The 18,433-nt window shown below is 42.1% G+C and overlaps 1 protein-coding gene across 1 annotated transcript in view; it reads left to right on the forward strand.

The window, feature by feature from the left end:
* Positions 1 to 1,041: 1,041 nt before the first annotated feature.
* Positions 1,042 to 18,433, forward strand: part of PSMB7 (proteasome 20S subunit beta 7) — a 63,399-nt gene continuing 46,007 nt past the window's right edge. The window contains 5 exon segments of the mRNA NM_001284453.1: positions 1,042 to 1,120; positions 1,531 to 1,624; positions 2,863 to 2,960; positions 4,772 to 4,912; positions 12,774 to 12,889. Coding sequence (NP_001271382.1) covers positions 1,059 to 1,120; positions 1,531 to 1,624; positions 2,863 to 2,960; positions 4,772 to 4,912; positions 12,774 to 12,889 — 511 coding nt within the window. The 5' untranslated portion in view covers positions 1,042 to 1,058.

Genomic DNA, 18,433 nt, shown 5'->3' on the forward strand with positions numbered 1-18,433 from the left:
ACTTTGATTCTCTTGGGTATATACTTTAGAGACAAATTGCTGGGTCTGTGTTTACCTTTTGGGGAATTGCCAAACGATTTTCCACCAGGTACGTATGATGAGGATTCCAGCTTCCCCTCGTCACCACCAACTCTTATTATTTTCTCTTTTTGATTTTAGCCATTCTAGGGAGCGTGCGCTGTCATTTTGATGTGCATTATTTTTTTTTAAGATTTTATTTATTTATTCATAGAGTTGCAGAGAGAGAGAGAGAGAGAGAGAGAGAGAGAGAGAGAGGCAGAGGCACAGGCAGAGGGAGAAGCAGGCCCCATGCAGGGAGCCCAATGTGGGGCTCGATCCCAGGTCTCCAGGATCACACCCCGGGCTGAAGTTGGTGCTAAACTGCTGCACCACCCGGGCTGCCCAATGTGCATTTTTTTCAATGGCCAATGACGTTGAGCATCTTCTCACATGCTTCTTCTTGTTCTCACTTCTCAGCAGCCTTTTGAGGTAGCTCTCATCCCCGTTTGGCAGCAGAGGAAAGAGGTTCAGAGTTGAGGGGACTTGCTCAGTGCAAGGAGGCGGTGGGGCTGTCTGTCTCCTAATTAACACGGAGTGTGGGATCCCTGGGTGGCGCAGCGGTTTGGCGCCTGCCTTTGGCCCAGGGCGCGATCCTGGAGACCCGTGATCGAATCCCACGTCGGGCTCCCAGTGCATGGAGCCTGCTTCTCCCTCTGCCTGTGTCTCTGCCTCTCTGTCTCTCTGTAACTATCATAAATAAATAAAAAAATTAAAAAAAAAACCACGGAGTGTGATTCACAGTAGAAACAGCTCTGTCTGGTCCGCAGGAGTCTGGTCTCCCGAGCCACCAGCTTGGACAAGTCCTTTCCCTGCCCCGGCGTCAGTTACACCTCCGCGCCACTTGGGGCGAAATACTCCAGACACGTCGGGGCTCCTCTAGGAAGCCAGAACTCGAAGATCAAAGGCCCCGGCGCGGAGCTCGCCCCGCCCCTTCAGCGCAGGTCGCCGCCGGCGCCGGAAGTGCTTGGCCCTCCGGGCGGAAGCACTTTCTCGGGAAGATGGCGGCGGTGTCAGTGTATGAGCGGCCGGTCGGAGGCTTTTCTTTCGATAACTGTCGCAGGTGCGGCCGAGCCCGGGGCCGGGTTCCAGGCGGGAGCGGGAGTGCGGTGCCGGGGTCGGAGCTGGGCCCGGGTCTGGTCTGGGAAGTCCCAAGTGAAGGGTGCACGGCGGGGCTTGCGGCCTGCGCCCCGCGCCCGGCGCCCCGCGGCCCGTGTGACTCAGGGGAACGAGGGCCCCTCGAGGGCGAGTGGGTTTCTCTTGCGGCCGAGCCCGCCCTTCCACTTGCCCAGCGCACCCGGCCAGGTTCCGTCTCTGCCTCTTTGGGCGACACGCGACCCCTCGGCGACGCACTGCACGTCGAAAAACGCGACTCTAGGCCTGATGTTGGGGGGATTCAGCGGCGCTCTCGGTGCCAGTGCGGAGCGATGTGGCCCTGCCCTTCGACGCTTTACTCTCTCCCTGTTCTTTCAGAAATGCCGTTTTGGAAGCCGATTTTGCGAAAAAGGGGTACAAGCTTCCAATGGCGCGGAAGACTGGCACGACCATCGCGGGGGTGGTCTACAAGGTGAGCTGGCACAGGCCAGGAGCGGCGGTGACGACGGATGACGGGAACCGGGCCGCTTGGTTTCCTTTGACTTCTCCGGTCTCCGTCAGGGAGGGCTTATGTTTCAGAGAAGGGAAAAGGATCTTTAGCGTTTGTCTGGAGGTTTCGTGCGCCTAAAAACAGTTTATATTCTTTGCTCACTTTTTAGAGTTCTTGACGTGAGACCAATCCTTTTTTTTTTTTTTTTTTGTCTTTAAGACACTAATTTTTTTTTTTTAAAGATTTTATTTATTTATTCATGAGAGACACAGAGACAGAGAGAGGCAGAGACACAGGCAGAGGGAGGAACAGGCTCCATGCAGAGAGCCTGACGTGGGACTCGATCCCGGGACTCCAGGATCAGGCCCTGGGTCAAAGGCAGGCGCTAAACCGCTGAGCCACCCGGGCTGCCCCTAAGATACTAATTTGGGAAGCAGGGTTATTTAATGGGAGAACGCAAGATTTCGGGTCAGACAGGTCTGTTTAACCATGTGACTTTTATGCTACTTCCAACGTTGGGCAAGTCGCTTTCCTCCTCACCGCCGCACTTCCATCAAATGGACACAGTAATTCCCGCTTTAAGTTGTTGAGAGGGTCAAAAGAGATCGTGGTTATTGTTGTTTAAGAGTGATGTCACTTCGAAAGAAATTGACAGAGGCGGCTATTCCAGTGGAAGGATTTCTGCATCTTTTTTTTTTTTTTTTTTAATTTTTATTTATTTATGATAGTCACAGAGAGAGAGAGAGAGAGGGGGGCAGAGACACAGGCAGAGGGAGAAGCAGGCTCCATGCACCGGGAGCCCGACGTGGGATTCGATCCCCGGTCTCCAGGATCGCGCCCTGGGCCAAAGGCAGGCACTAAACCACTGCGCCACCCAGGGATCCCCGGATTTCTGCATCTTAATCCAGACGTTTGCCATATTAGGTCTGTGATTCGTAAGGAATTCACTGAATTTGTGAGCCTCGTTTGAACACAGGAGTGATAATTCCTGCCACCCACTCGGGATTCACCCGATAGCGTTATAACAAGGCTTTTCTTGAATTCTGAAAGTATAGCACAATGTTTTTGGAAGGAGTTTCAGCTGGGGGGGGGGGGGGGCGGGGGCGGGTGGAGGTTTGGGGAAAGCAAGGTATGGCCAACATTGTTCTTCCTAAACCAGAGTAGAGAGCTGTGTTTTATATATGTGAAATTGTTTTAAAATGTGTTTTTTTGAAAAATAGGATGGCATAGTTCTTGGAGCAGATACAAGGGCAACTGAAGGAATGGTTGTTGCAGACAAGAACTGTTCAAAAATACACTTCATATCTCCTAACATTTAGTAAGTATCAATTGGTTTGAAGAGCTCTTATGTTTTCAAACTTGTCAGGGCTAAAACTGAATTTACTTTGTTCCTCACGAAAACCTGTTGTTTAACTTGTATTTTCTTTTTTTTTCTTTTTTCTTTTTTTTTTTTTTTTTGGTCTCCTTTGAATGGTATTTTCATCTGCCCATCACTTAAGCTTGTCACCCACAAGTTTTCTCTTTGCTTTAGTCTTTAATTTGCTTGGTTCCCCGGTTATGCTTTCTGTATGCCTCTTGAAACCATTCCCTCCGCTGAAGCCTTAGTTCACATTCTTGTTTCACAGCAGGACTATTGCAGCTGTCATTTAAATGACCTCTGCCTTTGGTCTCTTTATCATCCACCATTTTGCCATATTGGATTTTGTAAAACACAGATCTGATTATATCCCTTTCCTCTTTAAAAATATTTCAAGGGATCCTTGGGTGGCGCAGCGGTTTGGCGCTTGCCTTTGGCCCAGGGCGTGATCCTGGAGACCCGGGATCGAATCCCACGTCGGGCTCCCGGTGCATGGAGCCTGCTTCTCCCTCTGCCTGTGTCTCTGCCTCTCTCTCTCTCTCTCTGTGTGACTATCATAAATAAATAAAAATTAAAAAAAAAAATATTTCAAGAGGGATCCCTTGGTGCCTCCGCGGTTTGGTGCCTGCCTTTGGCCCGGGGCGTGATCCTGAAGTCCCGGGATCAAGTCCCACGTGGGGCTCCCTGCATGGAGCCTGCTTCTCCCTCTGCCTGTGTCTCTGCCTCTCTCTCTCTCTCTCTGTGTCTCTCATGAATAAATAAATTAAAAAATCTTTAAAAAAACATTTCAGGAGACGTCTCACATTTCCACACTGCTTTCAGAATAAACTCTGTAGCATGGTATTTAATATCTTGCACAGTGCCACAGAAATTTACCTTTTCAGCTTATTTAGCTGCCATCACCCTCTTAAAACCAGTTACACCAGATTGTCCCTGTTCCCCTCATCTCCAAGCTGTTTCACCTTTGCTTTTGCCAGTCCCTCTGCTTAGAATTGCCCTTTGCTCTTTGTTTATACAGTGTTTTTATTCTTTTAAATCCAGCTCATGTGATACTTCTTCTCAAAGATCAGAATTAATCACTGTCTCTTCCAGGTTCCCATAGCATTTTGTACCTCTGCTGCAGTATCGTATTATACAAGGTATTAGAATTTTTGCCTATTTTTGTCTCCTCCACTCAACTTTTTTTTTTTTTCCCTCCACTCAACTTTTAAATCAAGGGCTTAGATTGTGTCCTATTTTCTTTATTCTCAGCACTTTGTTATGATGGGTACCTGGTAGTAAACACTTGGTAAATGTTAAATTGCAAGGCTTTTTAACATGCCTTGTTCTTTGGTACAGCTTGGATATATTTTTATAGGATTAATAAAATGCATAGTCTGTTAGAGGCATAGAGGCTAATGATTTGAAATGTTCTGTCAGGCCACAGAAAATACATTTGCATATAACTAGATGCATAGTCTCAGTTTCATATTTAAGTTTTTTTTTTTTTTTTTTTTTTAATTCATGAGGGACATGAATTCGGCTCCCTGTGGGGAGCCGAATGCGGGACTGGATCCCAGGACTCCGGGATCACAACCTGAGCCAAAGGCAGACATTCAACCACTGAGCCACCAGTTTCATGTTTTTTTAAGATTGATTAGTTACAGTGCAGAATATACTAAAAAACGTCTCTCTGTGTACCTGAACTTACTGGAAGTTATCCGAGAAGTTCCACTTCTAATTGACCCCTTTGGTAATTGAATTTCAGCTAAGTTTCTAATTGTATTTTTTAGTTGTTGTGGTGCTGGGACAGCTGCAGACACTGATATGACAACCCAGCTCATTTCTTCCAATTTGGAGCTCCACTCCCTCTCCACTGGCCGCCTGCCCAGGGTCGTGACGGCCAATCGGATGTTGAAGCAGATGCTTTTCAGGTAAGGCTTTAGGGTAGGGATTTCCTTTTTTTTAAAATTTAATTTTATTTAAATTCAATTAATTATCATATAGTATATTACTATTGTCTTAGGTAGAGTTCAGTGATTCATCATTTGCATGTGACACCCAGTTTCATCACATTACGTGTCCTCACTCAGTTACCCCATCCTCCCACCTGCCCTCCTCCAGCAACCTTAGTTTGTTTCCTAGAGTTAAGAGTCTCTTATGGTTTGTCTTCCTCTCTGATTTTGTCTTATTTTATTTTTCCTTCCCTTCCCCTATGATCGTCTTTTGTTTCTTAAATCCCACATGTGAGTGAAATCATGTAATTCTATCTTTGATTGACTTATTTTGCATAGCATAATAGCTTCTAGTTCTATCCATATCATTGCAAATGGTAAGGTTTCTTTTTTTTATGGCTGAGTAATTTGTGTATATGTATATATCATGTCTATCCATTCATCTGTTGAGGGACATCTGGGCTCCTTGCATAGTTTGACTATTTTGGGCACTACTGCTGTAAACATTGGGGCGCAGGTGCCTCTTCGGAATACTGTGTTTGTTCCAGGATGGGGATTTCTGTAGCATCTTTTTCTCATATCTTAGATTTTCAGCTGAGGGGATCTTGGAAGCTAGAGGAAAAACATTCAGAAATACACATTTTATTCTAGAAATCAGTTGTTACCATTTTAATTTCAGAAGGCTTTTGATGATGTATTTGAATTTATGGGGTCTATCTTCCCCCCCATGAATAAATTGCATGTGACGAACTGTCATTTCCAGAGGCATAGGGCATTATTGGATTTAAAAAAAAAAAATTTCTCTTTTGGGACGCCTGGGTGGCTCAGTGGTTGAGCGTCTGTCTTCCGCTCAGGGCGTGATCTTGGAGTCCCGGGATCGAGTTCCGCATCAGGCTCCCTGCATGGAGCCTGCTTCTCCCTCTGCCTCTCTCTCTCTGTGCCTCTCCTGAACAAATAAATAAACTCTTAAAAAAAAATCTCTTTTATTTATGGTAAAGTTAGAACTGGACAGAACCTTTGAGTTCATTTTGTGAACACAGACACAAATGATTGTTTTCGTTCTCCCTCTTTTAGGAACAAAATTACAGTGAAATGAAAAATTGTATTTGTAGGCACCTGTGAGTGGATATAACATTAATATTAGTGCACATTTATCTATCTCTTTATGCCATACCCTGTGCTTAGTGCTTTATGCATGGTTTCATTTTATCCTTTTCAGTCTGAGATAAGGGCTGTTAACATCTCTAATACTGAAGTGAAGCTGAGTCTTAGGGAGGTGTAGTTGCCCAGCCAACCTGACCTTCACACCCTGCTGCTGACTCCCACCCATTGCACTCTTAGTTTTGTCTCCTTTCTTCCTTAATCATATCATTACCTCACATTAGTATAGGTCTCTTCTTTTTCAGAATCTGAGTCTGTTTCCTCATTTGCTCTTTTGCTCCTCAGAGAGGGAAGAGAGCCCCAGTGTATTAGAGCAGAACTAGGAAATACCCTGGACGTTCAGCCGTAGTTTAGAATTCCAGTTTCTCCCCTTGGGACCTGCATTATCTCTAACAGAGTCCTTTTCCTTCTTTGTAGATTTGTATTTTTGTTTTTGTTTTTTTTTGTTTTTTACTTTTTATTTATGATAGAGAGAGAGAGAGAGGCAGAGACACAGGCAGAGGGAGAAGCAGGCTCCATGCACCGGGAGCCTGACGTGGGATTCGATCCTAGGTCTCCAGGACCGCACCCTGGGCCAAAGGCAGGCGCCAAACCGCTGTGCCACCCAGGGATCCCCAGGTTTGTAGAATGTAGAATCAGAGTGCTTTTTTTTTTTCCTTTGAAGTTGATCAGAGATGTTTATTATTCTTGTCCTCATTCATTAGGCAATCTACAGAAAATATATATATTTTTTCTTATTTATTCATGAGAGACACAGAGGGGGGCGGGGCAGGCAGAGAGAGAAGCAGGCTCCATGCAGGGAGCCCATTGCGGGATTCGATCCTGGGACTCCAGGATCACGCCCTGGGCCAAAGGCAGGTGTTCAACTGCTGAGCCACCCAGGCGTCCCTAGAAAACATTTTCTTTATCTCAGCCTGAAGCAGTAGCAGCTGCATCCAGGCCTGTGAGATTAGAGGGAAAGTAAAGGTTGTGAGCTGGCAGCACACAGGCCATATTCAGGTTGTAGAGGAATTGTATTTGGGTTACAGTGGTGTTTTGTTTTGTTTTGTTTTTTTTTAATAGTGGCTAATAATTATAAATAGGAAGATAGGAATAAAAAAATCTGGATTTCTGGGTTAAAAAATTTTTTTTTAATTAATTATTTCCCGGCTTCATCTGAAAAAAATTAATAAAGAGGATGGGATAATAGGTGGCAGTAATCTGGACCTAAGTAGTAGATGTTGCCTTTAGAAGTGGGAGCATATGCTCTGGTCAGTTAGTCCCTGCCTAGTTTTACTTCCTTCCTGCCTCTTGCCTTTCTTTGAACTTGCTGGTTTTCATCTGTGAGTCTAGCATGGCCCCGGGCTCTCAGCAAGTGGATATGAGGCACAGTGGAGCTGTGCAGCAAGGCCTGTAACATAGTTCCTGTTTTACAGGTGAGAAGACCAGGATTTAGGAGTCTATGGGCAGGAAGCCTAGTCATAACTACCTAATCCATGCTTGGCTGTACCTAACCCTTATGTGGGTGATTTCCACTTATTTATGTGCATGGTCATGTTCCTAATCCTGGATAATTATTGCCTATCAAATAAATTCTCCCAGTAGAGTGTGAGAACTTGTTAAAGCACATGGTTGTCAAGATTTCTGAAAACATTTGTGATTTTGGTTTCAAATTTAAAGCTCCCTCTGGTGGTTTGTGTGGTGCATTACATTTAAAAGACTTTTTAAACTTGTAAAATGGCAGTAAGTAGCAAATTTTCAAGATTCCTTCCAGTGTCATTTAAAGCATCTAGCTAAACTTAGCAGATGTTTCTGTTAATCTCTTTAGAATGTTTTAGGAATTCTAAATTCACTTTTTTCAGTGTTTTATTTTTAGTTTAACATACTTTATAAAAATTAAATTTTATCAAAGTTTTGAGAGGAACATTTTCAAATTTAACCAGGATGATTGTGGTTCATTATGTTTCCTGACATTCTTGATGAATTACATAAAATGTAAAAGTGGTATAAGGGAAAAAAGCATAGGATTTCACTTCAGAAGTTTGGTTCAGGTATCATCTAAAATGCTCAGAGTTTTGTAACCTTGTGCTGTTCACCTTACCTACCTACCTACCTTCCTTTCTTTCTTTCTTTCTTTCTTTCTTTCTTTCTTTCTTTCTTTCTTTCTTTCTTTCTAAGATTTTATTTATTTTTTCATGAGAGACAGAGAGAGAGAGAGAGAGAGAGAGAGAGAGAGAGAGGCAGGCTCCATGCAGGGAGCCTGATGTGGGACTCTATTCCGGGACTCCAGGATCATGCCCTGGGCTGAAGGCAGATGCTCAACCGCTGAGCCACCCAGGCGTCCCTCACTTTACCTTTCTTAGCCTCAGTTTCTTCTTCAGTAAGATGAAGATAATAGTTTCTGACTCTTCTGACTTTGGAGGAGGAAATGAATAAAGAAGGAAAGTTTAACAACAATGCCCAGTATAGGGTCTAATGCCCAGCGCAGGGTCTAATGCCCAGTTGGATCCCCATAAAACTCAGAGGCTGGATGTATTTTTCTTGGTGTATGATTCATTTTTCCCTGAATAACCCATTTCTGAGTCTGTGAATCAGTCATAAAAGGGAGTTTGATAAGCAGAAGTGGACATCTTTTACCTTACATAAGCAGTAGTTTTATTTTACTTGGGTGATGGCTGGATGTAGATGATGAATATGTGACTTGTTCCCTCTGAGCATGAGCCTCCTAGTTGAGTCTAATAGAAATCTTTGTGGTATATTTCTGTATTCCAAAAACTCTTTGAATATATAGAGGCTCTTATTTATCATATTAATTGTGTTTTTTTTCCCCTTTGAAAGTAGCATATATTCTACTTGCTGGAGTCCAAAGAGTTCATAGAATACATAGAGTCTATACTCTACTGGGAGAATTTATTTGATAGGCAATAATTATCCAGGATTAGGAATATGACCATGCACATAAATAAGTGGAAATCACCCACATAAGGGCTAGGTACAGCCAAGCATGGATTAGGTAGTTATGACTAGGCTTCCTGCCCATAGACTCCTAAATCCTGGTCTTCTCACCTGTAAAACAGGAACTATGTTACAGGCCTTGCTGCACAGCTCCACGGTGCCTCATATCCACTTGCTGAGAGCCCGGGGCCATGCTAGACTCACAGATGAAAACCAGCAAGATCCAAGTATATTCCAAGTACAAAATTTGGAAAATTCTGAAAAGCCCAAAAGAAGAATAAGAATTTTACAGTTCAGGGAAAAATCATGTTTTGGTTGGCTGGATATACTTCCAGTCTTTAGTTTGTTCACTCCTTCATTTGATCCTCTTTTGCTTCCTTATTATTAGCACATGTTCTCAGTAAAACTTAAGGTGGAAGATAGAGATAAACTAAAAAAATACAAAAATCATCTGAGTTCCTACCATCCATAAGCTGTTGGTGCTAGCGGGTTACTATATGCCTTTCAAGGTTTTTTCCGTTTACTAATACATGGTTCTTTAAAAATGGGGTCATAGTTGTATATTCTGTGCTAGAATACAAACTGATCTTTTCATCTACCAGTGCGTGTTGAATATAGTTTTCATTTGGAGCATTTCAAAATGAAAATTAACTTTAAAAACATTACTGTAAAAGTAATATGTGATTATTATAAAAATTTCCAACACTGTGGAAATGTGAAAAGAAGGAAATAAATGTCAGCTGATGTTTTGTTACTTAGACACATACATTGTAAATCTTTGAGAACTATTTTTGCAGTCCTTTTATACCATGATATTTGCTCATTTATGTATTTACAACGGTGGAATCCTATGTGTTGTTTGGTAACTGACCCTGTTCACTTTAAAGCATATTGTGAATGTTGTTTCCATTAGTAGAAGAGTACAGCATCCAGAGTTTTACCTTGAGCCCATAGAGGAGTTCTGGAGACCTGTGACCCTCCTGACATAGTAAAAAAAAAAAAAACGAAAAAAACAAACCTCTATATGTACACTTACTATAAGTCAGGGTTCTACAATATTAATAGTTTTTCAAAGGGGTCTGTGACCCATAAAAGTTAAAGAACCACTGATGAGTATCAATTTCTGCTGGTATCACAGTATTCCATTCTATAGATATAGCATAATTTAACCAATTTTGAACTTTAATTAACAGTATTTCTTGTTTTAAGGTATTATAAGGTATTCTATGAACCCTTTGGAACATAAACCTTTTAGGTACTTAACTTGTGTGATTAATTCCTTATGCTGTATTCTAAAATAAATTCCTAGAAGTGGAATTACTGAGTCAAAGATATGCACATTTAACATTTTGATACATATCGTCAAACCTGCCCTTGAGAAAGGTTGTACTGAGTTGCACTGCCATCAGTGATAGAGAAAATGTCACACGAGTGTTGCATAGCTATCTCAGTTTATTTAGCTAATTCTCTCCACTTTTTTGGCATCCTAAACAGTATTGCAGTAAACATTCCTGTGCATTCATTTCTGCATATTTGTCTGATTATATCCTTAGAATTTGATTCCTGGAAGTAGTTTCTGGGTCAAAATTTTTTTTTTAATTTTTTTAAGGGTTTTATTTATTCATGAAAGAGAGAGAGGCGAGAGACACAGGCAGAGGGAGAAGCAGGCCCCATGCAGAGAGCCTGATATGGGACTCGATCCCGGGTCTCCAGGATCAGGCCCTGGGCCGAAGGCGGCGCTTAGCCGCTGAGCCACTGGGGCTGCCCCTCTGGGTCAATTTTTAAGGAATACAGTAACTTGCCAAAATATCTTAAATTCTTTTAAAGGTATCACACAGAGGTTATATTTTAGCTTGGAAGGGCATTAACTGATTATTATTGACCTTATATAAATAGCCTGTTTGGGTAGGCAGTTGGTGTAGTGGGTCAGGCACTGGACTGGGGTGGGAGTGGTGGGTCTGGTGATTCCCACTCATCCCAGAGCCCTGTGACCTAGTCTTAACCCTGCTACTACCTCACATGGCTTAGGACCAGATTCTTTTCCTCTCTCTAGGCCTCTGTTTTCTTTTGAGACTGTTTCTGAACTCCTTTCCTGCTCTTTAATTTTCCATTTAAAACTGGAATATTCTTCCTTCCTCTCTTTCTCTTTCTTTTAAAAGATTTTACTTTTTTAAAGTTGTTTCTGTACCCAATGTGGGGCTCAAGCCCACAACTCTGAGATCAAGAGTTGTATGCCTTACTGACTAAGCCAGCCAGGCATCTTTGAAATAGTCTTTCTGAAATCAGTTTGGTAGTAAGGGAATAGGGGAAATAATTGGACTTGACTATTCTGGTTACCTAGAGTGCTTCCTGATGAGTAGTTATGTCTCATACAGTCTACAGTTAGGATTTGGATTGGTTCTTGTGTTTTTTTTGTACCAAGTGTAATGATTATGTTGTTAGGCAAATTCATTATGTGTTGGTTTCATTTTTCTTCCCAAAAAGCTAAAGACTCATGGTGGAGGAATTTAAATCCACAAGTTGATTTAGTGTGGCAATTCTAATGGTAAAAATTGGAACCAAATATAGGGAAAGCAAACTGTAGAAGTAGAAAACCAACCAGGTGAAGGGTCCAAAGGAACAAATACATGCATAATTGAATGGAGGTAGGATGGGGTGGAAAATGTATTCCCATCCATGTTCCTTAAGAGGCTTAGCTTCATCCTGTGGGCAGTAGCAATGGGTTTTTTAGGTTATTGTGGAGTTACTTTGTCATTCACTTTTCAGCATGATGAAACATTTTTCTTTTACTCAATAAGAACGTATATCTATGATTATAATTTTGTGAATTTTTTCAAAAGAGAAGGTGTTTAGATATGAGCCATTTTCCTGTGAGGTTATGGTGAGATGAGGTTGAGAATTTGAACAGCTTGAGTTTAGCAGCTCTTCAATGTTAACTTTGAAAGTAGTTGATTTGCTGATCACTGAGAGTTGTGATGGGAAGAGTGCTGATAAATTGTGGAGTAAGCCAAACTCAGCTATGAGAGATTGGGCTGGCACTTAACGTCTTTGGGTTGGTTTTCTCTTCTCTAAAGTGAGAGTGGTGTTTGTTTTTTCTTTCTTTCTTTCTTTTTTTTTTTAAGATTTATTTACTAATTTGAGAGAGAGAATCTGAAGCAGATTCTGCGCTGAGCACAGAGCCTGATTGGGGTCTGATCTCGTGAGCCTGAGATCATGACCTGTGCTGAATCCAAGAGTCGGATGCTTAACGACTGTGCCACCCAGGCGCCCCAAGAACGATCCTCTTTTAAAGGGAGCAGTATGGGCAGCCCAGGTGGCTCAGCGCTTTAATGCTGCCTTTGGCCCGGGGTGTGATCCTGGAGACCCGGGATCGAGTCCCACATCAGGCTCCCTGCATGGAGCCTGCTTCTCCCTCCGCCTGTGTCTCTGCCTTTCTTTCTCTCTCTGTGTCTCTCATGAATAAATAAATAAAATCTTAAAAAAAAAAAAAAAAGAGAGAGCACTATGACTGAGGAAATAGGCATGTTGGAAGGCCTCACAGGATTGAGTCTGGGCTGATAGTGGATGTCCCGACTTAAATTCCTTCTGTTTTGTTCCCTTAAAAACAGTAACCATTTAATGAAACAGCAGTGTAAGAAAAGCCTTTTTTTTTGTCTGGCTTCTATACAGCTTTTGGTTAAGTGTATAGTGATGCAATGTAGACTCATTTTTTTTTTTTTTTTCTTATACATACTCTGATCACCAGGTATCAAGGTTACATTGGTGCAGCCCTAGTTTTGGGGGGAGTAGATGTTACTGGACCTCACCTCTACAGCATCTATCCTCATGGATCAACTGATAAGTTGCCTTATGTCACCATGGGTGAGTGTAAACTTTCCCTGATGTTTCAGAATCCTCTTATTTACCAAGGTGGTCTCTCTCTCTCTCTCTCTCTCTCTCTCTCTTTTTTTTTTTTTTTTAAAGATTTTTATTTATTCATGTAGGAAGCCTGATGTGGGACTCGATCCCAGGTCTCCAGGATCACGCACTGGGCTGAAGGCGGTGCTAAACTGCTGAGCCACCCGGGCTGCCCAAGATGGTCTCTTAAAGAGCTAGTCTATTTCCTGTTGGAGGAGCCAGAGCAATATAGTGCATTGACTTACTATACATTACATTATAGTATAGTATTGACTATACTATACATTATTCTACATACACTTACTGAGTTCCTCTTACAGAGAAGGTGCTGTTGTAGGTGCTTAGGATATAGCAGGGAACAAAATTTAAAGATTCTTGCCTGCAAGGAATTTGTATTTTAGTGAGGATAGATAGATAATAACAACTATTATAAATATATTAATGTTAGAAATTGATAGGTATTAGGAGAAAAAAGTAATGCAGGTGATACTGTACTACAGTTATGCAAAATATTACTTTTGGGGGAAACTGGGTCATGGGTTTACAGAAACTCAATGCATTATTTCTTTTGTTGGCATGTGAATTTACCATTATTTCAAAACAAAAAGAAAAACTAATGCAATGTAAGGGGACTTCAGAGTGTTGAGGTGGAAGGCAGATTATAATGTTAAATAGGATGGTCAACGTAGTTGTCAAGGTGAGAATTGAGTGGAGGGAAGCTAGACTGGAGGCCTCATAGTGGGAACATGCCTAGGAAGTGGATTGAAGTGTTCTTTTTAAGCTATGGTGACTGGGCCCCTCCTAATTTCTGAGAGATTAAAGCCATTTAATTCCTCAATGAACCTTGGCTTCCTCACCTGTGGAATAGTATCAATAGTATTTATATATGCCGATATTTATAATGATTAGAAATTATTAGAAATATAAAGAATCTGGCCCTGTGCCTGGCCTTTAGTAGTAGGTACTCTTTTCAGACCAGCTTTTTTTACATTGGTACTTTTAGCTCTCAATGCTAGACAGGAGTATATATATTTTTTAAGATTTTATTTATTTGAGACAGAGAGAGAGAGAGCGAGCGAGAGAGAGAGAGAGAGAGCGAGCGCACATGAGCGGTGGAGAGGGGAAGAAGCAGACTCTACTGAGCCAGGAGCTCAATGCAGGGCTGGATCCCAGGACCCCAGGATCATGATCTGAGCTCAAGGCAGACACTTAACCAACTGAACCATCCAGGTGCCCCAAGAGGTGTTGTTTTTTTTTTTTTTTTTTTTTTTTTAATGACCACCAAAAAAGGAGTGATAAAATTGAGATTTTCAAATTTTAACTTTTATTTTAAATTTCTGAGTCAAGTTGTACAGATACAGAAACTTGAACAGGTTATGTATAGCTGGTATTTTTCCAGCTGTTGTTTACCTCTTACATTTTTTGTCTTGGTATCTTAGCTCTGAAGAGCTAGGAAAGTGTTACCTTGAGTAGTTTGGAAATTGCCAGTTTGAGACCTTTCTGTTCCATTGTGTCATCTAGCCTCTTAGAAGGTTTTATACAACAGATGTTCCCTGTTTGTTGGGGAGAATGATTTACCCCCAGATACCATATGGATGAGTCTTTGTAATTATTTTAAAATGAAGTAAAATGAATTACTTAAAGTAATTTTAGAATTGTTCTGAACTGCTTTATTCAAATATATTTGTTATCTCCATCAAAGTACTATTTTTATTTCTCCCTGATTGATGCGTTTAAATAGTGGGAAAGGTGAAATAGCTTTTTTCTTTTCTTTTCAGTGGTTTCTTTTTTTTTTTAACTGAAAAAAAATTTGTGCTTGCAGAAAAGTAACCGTAACGTGCAATGAGCAGTCATATGCACTCTTTTTTTTCCCCATATACACTCTTTACTTCTATTTGTTAACGTTTTATCACTCTTGTTCACTCGTATGTTGTCATTGTTATTCTTAATTTTTTGTGTGGAATCATTTGAGAATAAGTAGTAAGGAGCAGACACCATTATCCTCCACCTCTAAATCCTTTATGATGTTCTACATTACCTTGATAAAATCATCACATTCAGGAAATTTAATGTTGTTACAAAGCAGGTTCATTTTTAAGGCGGGAAAATTGAATTGGTTTCTTTTGCTTTTGAGCTATAGTAATTTGACTTCTGAGCACAATCCTGAATTTAGGAAAATTTGTTGAAAGCGAGCAGTCAAGCAATGACACATTGTGTGCTTTCCTGGCCAACAGCGATGTTGCTGTTCCAAGTCTAGTGTGAACCCAGGGTGATGGTTCCACAGCCTTGAGTTCATAGCACGCTTCTGTTTAGAAATCGTTAAACAGTTTGATTTTGTTATCATAAAAGACAGGAAGGATTAAGGAGGAAATAACTGTAACATTTGATTTTAATACGCAAGTAAATAATTACTTTAAGCTTTGGTTTGTTCATTTATTTATCAACTCTTCCTTGCCTTCTGTGTCTAGGCACCATGGCAGGCTCCACAGATAGAGATGGATGTGTGGATCTTTGCCCTCAGTCTACTCACAGTGTAGTGAGGGAGCCAGATGTATAAACTGACAAGGGAAAAAAAGAAAAAGAAAAACTGACAAAGACAGTACAAAGGGGGAGGACCAGGGGAGAAAGGATCACATCGAAGTGGGAGGACTTAAGGAAAAGTTTCACTTCACATGAACTGAGTCTTTAAAGAAGCCAAAGTTACTTTTGTTCATTTATCATATACTTATCTGGCATGCACTGGGTTCAGGCACTGTGCTAGGAGCTGGGAGTACAGTGGTCAGCACAGCACCTGCCCTCAGAATTTACAGCCTCATGTAGGTGACAGGATTAGAAAAATCCATACACAGTCATCTAAAAGAATGCACAATGCTAAATGCCTGGAGGAGAAGAACAGCAATGAGAGGAACAGGAAGGACTGTGGATGATGGCTGTTTGGAAGTCCTTACTGAGCAAAAGAGATTAAAACATTTTATAATGAAGGTAATTTACGAACATGATAAACCGTTTAAGTGGGGATATTACGTGAAAAGTGTGTGTTTCATATCCCTCCTCCAAAGTAACCACTCTTAAGGGTTTGTGTCTTTTCCAAAAAATGTTTTATGAAACATTCATATATCTCTACCAGTCTCTCCCTATTAAAAATAAATGAAGTCCTACTATACACAGTTTTTCTCTATTGTTAACTTGTTCATTATTAGCACATGTAGATCTATATCCTAATATCACTAAGGATGCATTATATGGCTTTATCATGATTTATTGACCCATTCTATTGATGCATATTTTGGTTATCAGATTTTTGCAACACAAATGTCTTGTTTTACTTAGGTAAGTACAGACTTCAGATAAATTACTAGTGGAATTTCAGGCTTAGACTATGAGTATGTATTGCTCAGAATTCTCTGTTGCAAATAGTAGAATTACTGAATGATTTAAGAAAAGAAGATTACGTTGTAGAGGATAGTAGGTGACTCCCAGAATAGCTGGGAGATCAGGCACTGGGTTTGGGGCCCAGAGCTGTGTCAGAAATCATGCTGCGGAATAGGCCCCTGCAGGTGAGTGCAGAGTGCTCCAGACTGCACTGCTGCCACAGCTGGTGCTGGGGCCTGGCTCACTGCTTAGCCTCCCTGACAATTTCAGGAACCCGGTCTTCCTGCCATCCCTTTTACCACTGCCAGAGTGTTCCTTATAGGGGAGAGTGAGTGCTTCTGATTGGTGAAGCTCATTCATTCATTCCTAAAGTGCTGGGATTCCCCAGATATAGGAAGAGACTCATACTGTACATATTGCCACTGATCAGCCCAAGAAAGTGACAGAGGGCCATATAGTGCATTCTGCTTTTTGAGAGCTGTTGCCAAATTATCCTCCAAAAAGGTTGTCCTAGTTTATATTTCTACCAAGAGAATATGAGAATGCCTTTCTCTTAACAACCTTACCAACACTGGGTATTTGTGCCAGTCTGATGTGTGAAAGATGGGAAGTGGTAACAGTAAGCTGAGACCTGAATGGTAAGTAGGAATTAGCCAGGAATTCTGCTGCCCTGCTCCCTTTTCCCAAGGAAGGACTTCAGGCCCTGTGTGCACTAGGGTCTGGTGTGGTCGAACTGAAGGGCCAGAGTTTGCCAGATGGATGAGGCATGTGCAGTGGGTAGGGGGAGTGTTCGGGTAGGGGGAGTGTTTAGTGCAGGGGCTGCAGCCGAAGCAAAGATGTTCTAGAGGGTGGAACAGAGATATGACGAGAAAGCTAGGCTGGAGAGAGTCCCAGTGATACAGGCCCAGTTGTTTGGATTTTGCCCTTGAGGTTCCCATCTAAAGTTTTCATGCCAGAGAAGGATGGGATGAGATTGGCTTGTTAGAAAGAACAGTCTTACGGCTGCAGGGAGGAAGATTGGCATTGAGGGGGTCTAGAGGCAGAGAGGGAGATTGCATTTGGCCAGAAATATTGAGGATATAGTGGGGTCTGGTGACAGTGGGGATGGCCACTGTCATTACAGAGAGCATTTAGAAACCAGCCAACCATGAGGCCAGCTCCCAGGTGTCTTGTCTTCATCCTCTCCTGACTTCGCAGTATCAGTCCCTTCCTGGGTCTTGACTGCAGAGGCACAGTTAACTCCTTTGCCTGGGGCCACTTCCCTTCCAGTTGGGCCCCTTTTCCTGTTTTCTTTCCTGTTGCCCCTCTAGCCCTCTGGCAACGGAGCCACCTTGTATCTCTCACCCTCCCCTGGGCAGGTGCCTGCACGCCACTTTGTAATGCTGCCTTCCTTCAGAAGGCCTGTTCTGCCCTGAGTGTTCCTGCTGGGATCTAGCCTTAGAAGCTGTTTCCTCGTGACTACCCCAGGCTGAGTTAGCAAGTACCTCTCAGGGCATAGGTGTGAAACATGATTCTTCCTCTGCCCTAGCTCTGGTCCCTCCCAGACATGTGAACATTTGAGATCTCTGAGAATAGAATCCTGTCTTACCTCCAGTCTCAGGGAGTCCTGTGTGACTTGGTGAATATTTGATTGTGAAATAATTTTCTGGTTTGCTAACTTTATTGTGTCAAAAAGTATCTGAAACTTAGCATTAGAAACCTTAGCTACTGGTTATTTTTGGTGACCTGTTTACAGTACCCTTGGACTAGAGTTAGTTTAGATTGTATTCCAGTTGGGGGACCCCAGGTTACCTGTGAGAGAATAGCACAAAGCATTGCATATGTGGTAGGGCTTCTTTTTTTTCTATAAAGCTAAGTATTGGGGTGCCTGGGTGGCTCAGTTGGTTAAGCAGCTGCCTTTGACTCGGGTTATGATTTCAGGGTCCTGGGATCACGCCACGCATCGTGCTCCTTGTTCAGCAGAGTCTGCTTCTTCCTCTCCCTCTGCTGCTCCCCCTGTTTGTGCTCACTTTCTGTCAAATAAATAAGTAAAATCTTAAAAAAAAAAAAGCTAAATATTATTTCAGATTTAAGGCATATTATGGAGTGTCTCTGTGCCAGTCTGCTAGTGCTGTCACATTATTTACAGTTAAAATT

This window comes from Canis lupus, chromosome 9, assembly GCF_011100685.1.
Source record: "Canis lupus familiaris isolate Mischka breed German Shepherd chromosome 9, alternate assembly UU_Cfam_GSD_1.0, whole genome shotgun sequence".
NCBI classification, from domain to species: domain Eukaryota; kingdom Metazoa; phylum Chordata; class Mammalia; order Carnivora; family Canidae; genus Canis; species Canis lupus.